Source organism: Corvus brachyrhynchos, unplaced genomic scaffold, assembly GCF_000691975.1.
Source record: "Corvus brachyrhynchos isolate BGI_N302 unplaced genomic scaffold, ASM69197v1 scaffold365, whole genome shotgun sequence".
In the NCBI taxonomy this organism is placed as follows: domain Eukaryota; kingdom Metazoa; phylum Chordata; class Aves; order Passeriformes; family Corvidae; genus Corvus; species Corvus brachyrhynchos.
In genome coordinates this window covers 595137-597281 of record NW_008239544.1, presented here as the reverse complement: position 1 = coordinate 597281, position 2145 = coordinate 595137, and the positions used below count along the sequence as shown (strand labels likewise).

General features: G+C 63.2%; 1 protein-coding gene across 1 annotated transcript in view; it reads right to left on the bottom strand.

The window, feature by feature from the left end:
• The window catches only part of ZNF469 (zinc finger protein 469), a gene marked incomplete at its 5' end in the record, with an annotated part of 14322 nt that extends 12179 nt beyond the window's left edge, over nt 1–2143 (bottom strand). Inside the window, 1 exon segment of the mRNA XM_017741325.1 lies at nt 71–2143. Within this exon segment, the coding sequence (XP_017596814.1) occupies nt 71–2143 (2073 nt within the window).
• Between the last annotated feature and the right edge of the window lie 2 nt (nt 2144–2145).

Sequence of the window (2145 nt, the reverse complement as noted above, 5' to 3'; positions counted from 1 at the left end):
TGGTGGCGGGTGGCACGCTTTTCTGCCTGCCTGCCCTCAGCCTGGCTGTCCTCTCCGCTCCCTCTGCCGCGAGATCCGGCTCCTGCGGTGCCACCCTGCGTGCCACTCTCCCTTTGTGAAGGTGCTGCTTCCCTGCCCCTCTCTTCATCTGCTCCCCACCTGGGTGGCCATCTTCATAAAAACAGCCAGCCTTGGCCTCTCCCGCTGCCTTCTCCTCCACTGTCTGCTTGGATTTGCTCTCCGAGGCCAGCCCTTCCTTGGCCTTGTGGGCCATTGCCCCGCCGGCCGCCTTCACGCCCGGCAGCTCCTCGTCAGCGAACACGTCGATGAAGCTGCTGTCGATCTCCGGGTTATCCGACTGGTATCCCAGGCCGTTGAGGGCCTCGGTGATCAGGCTGTCCAGCTTGGCATCGTCGATGTCCAGGTCGGAGGCGCTGAGCGGGAGGGAGCTGGCGGCCAGGCCGTGGAAGAGGCCGCCCTTCAGGGCATCCTCCTTGCCCTCACTTTTGCCTTCCCCATCCAGCAAGAAGTCATCACTCTTGTTTAATGCCAACAGCTGTCCCTGGGGATCTGGAGAGAGCGCCAGGCTGGGGGGTTTGGGAGGCTCCAGCGGGAGCGCTTTCCGCCCCTCGGCTGCCCGGGGAGCATCCCTGGGCTCTCCCTGGGCAGCGGGGTGGGAGGCGCAGAACTGGCGGTGCTGCAGGAAGGAGGACAGGTTGCTGTAGTTCTGGTCGCACTGTCTGCAGGTCAGGAGCACGTCCAGCTGGTCCAGGCTGGCGCTGCTCAGGGAAGTGGCCAGCAGGTGATGGGAGGAGTATGGCGGCGGAGGCTGCTCCCCATCCAGCCCGTCTGAGCATCCTTTGGCCACCTCCCCGCCGGGTTTGTGGAACGGGCTGGCCGGGGCACATTTTAGGAGACTGTCATCTTTCAGAGCATCCGGAGGGAAGTGGAAGGACTTGACAGAGTCTGGGGTGTGGTAATGAAGTGAGCTGGGACTCAGAACCTCCGAAGGGTGGAAGGCTTTGTTGGCATCCTTGGCATGGCAGGGGTGCTGGAAGAAGGGCGAGGGGGTCAGCGCTCCGGACATCTGGCTGTCCTCGAAGCCGGGGTTGAGTGGGCTGCTGGACATGGGGGACAGTGATGAGCAGGTGCTGCCACACGTGGGGTTGGGGACAGGGGACGGCAGTGGGGACTCACACGGGGAGGCAGCCACCAAGGCTGATGGTGGCAGGACCAGCCCTGAGCCCGACGAGCTCCTTGAGGGAGGAGGAGGAGCTGTTTGAGCCATGCTGTAGAACAGGGCTTTGCTTCTCGAGTCACAGGCAGGAGAGCCTGGCTCCTTCCCACTCTCAAAGGAGAAAGCTCCTGTCACGCTGGGATCTCCCCTCTGGAGGCTCTCTCCTGGTAAGAGCTTTTTGCCATGATACCCCGGAGAGTTGCTTATGGGGGGCCCTTTCTGGACTTTCCTGCTGCCCTGCCAGTCCGACGTGCCCAGGGGGAAGGGGAGCTTCTGGCTGCTGATGTGTCTCGACAGCTCCAGCCTGTTTGCACCGGGCATTGCAGAAGGGAGGTGCATCTGCTGCCAAGGCAGCCTGGCATTCTTCTGCCTGTGCTGCCTCTGCTCGGGGCCAGACTGGCACTCGAATGAGAACTGGTTTCCAACAGGGTTAGAATAAGGTGCTGAATTCTGGTCCATGGGAGAAAACGCCTTCGTGGCAGCTTCCCAAGCTTGCACAAGCCTGGGGTGGGTGGGTGCCGTAGTGGGAACGCTCGTCTCGAAAGGCACGGCTCCCGCGCCGCTGCTGCCCGCGGGGGAGCTGCAATAGGCCTTGCTCTGAAAGTGCACTTGGGACAGGGAGTTTGGTGGCACCGTCCTTCTCAGGGGGCTGCTCTGCACCAGCAGCCGCGGGCTGGGGACACCGTCCTTGGCTGAGGCTTGCCTCTTCCCCACCGGCTTTGGCATGGTAGGCGAGTGTAAACTAGACGGAAAAACAGCTTGGTTTTCTTGGAAAGTGCTTGGGTTTTGGTCGATAGCACCAGACGACGGGAGAGCACCAGTGGGGTCGGCGGGATGCTCGGCCCTGCCCTTGCAGCAGGGCACGGGGCCGTGGTGCGGGGCCGGCGGCGGCGGCGGGTGCAGGAAGG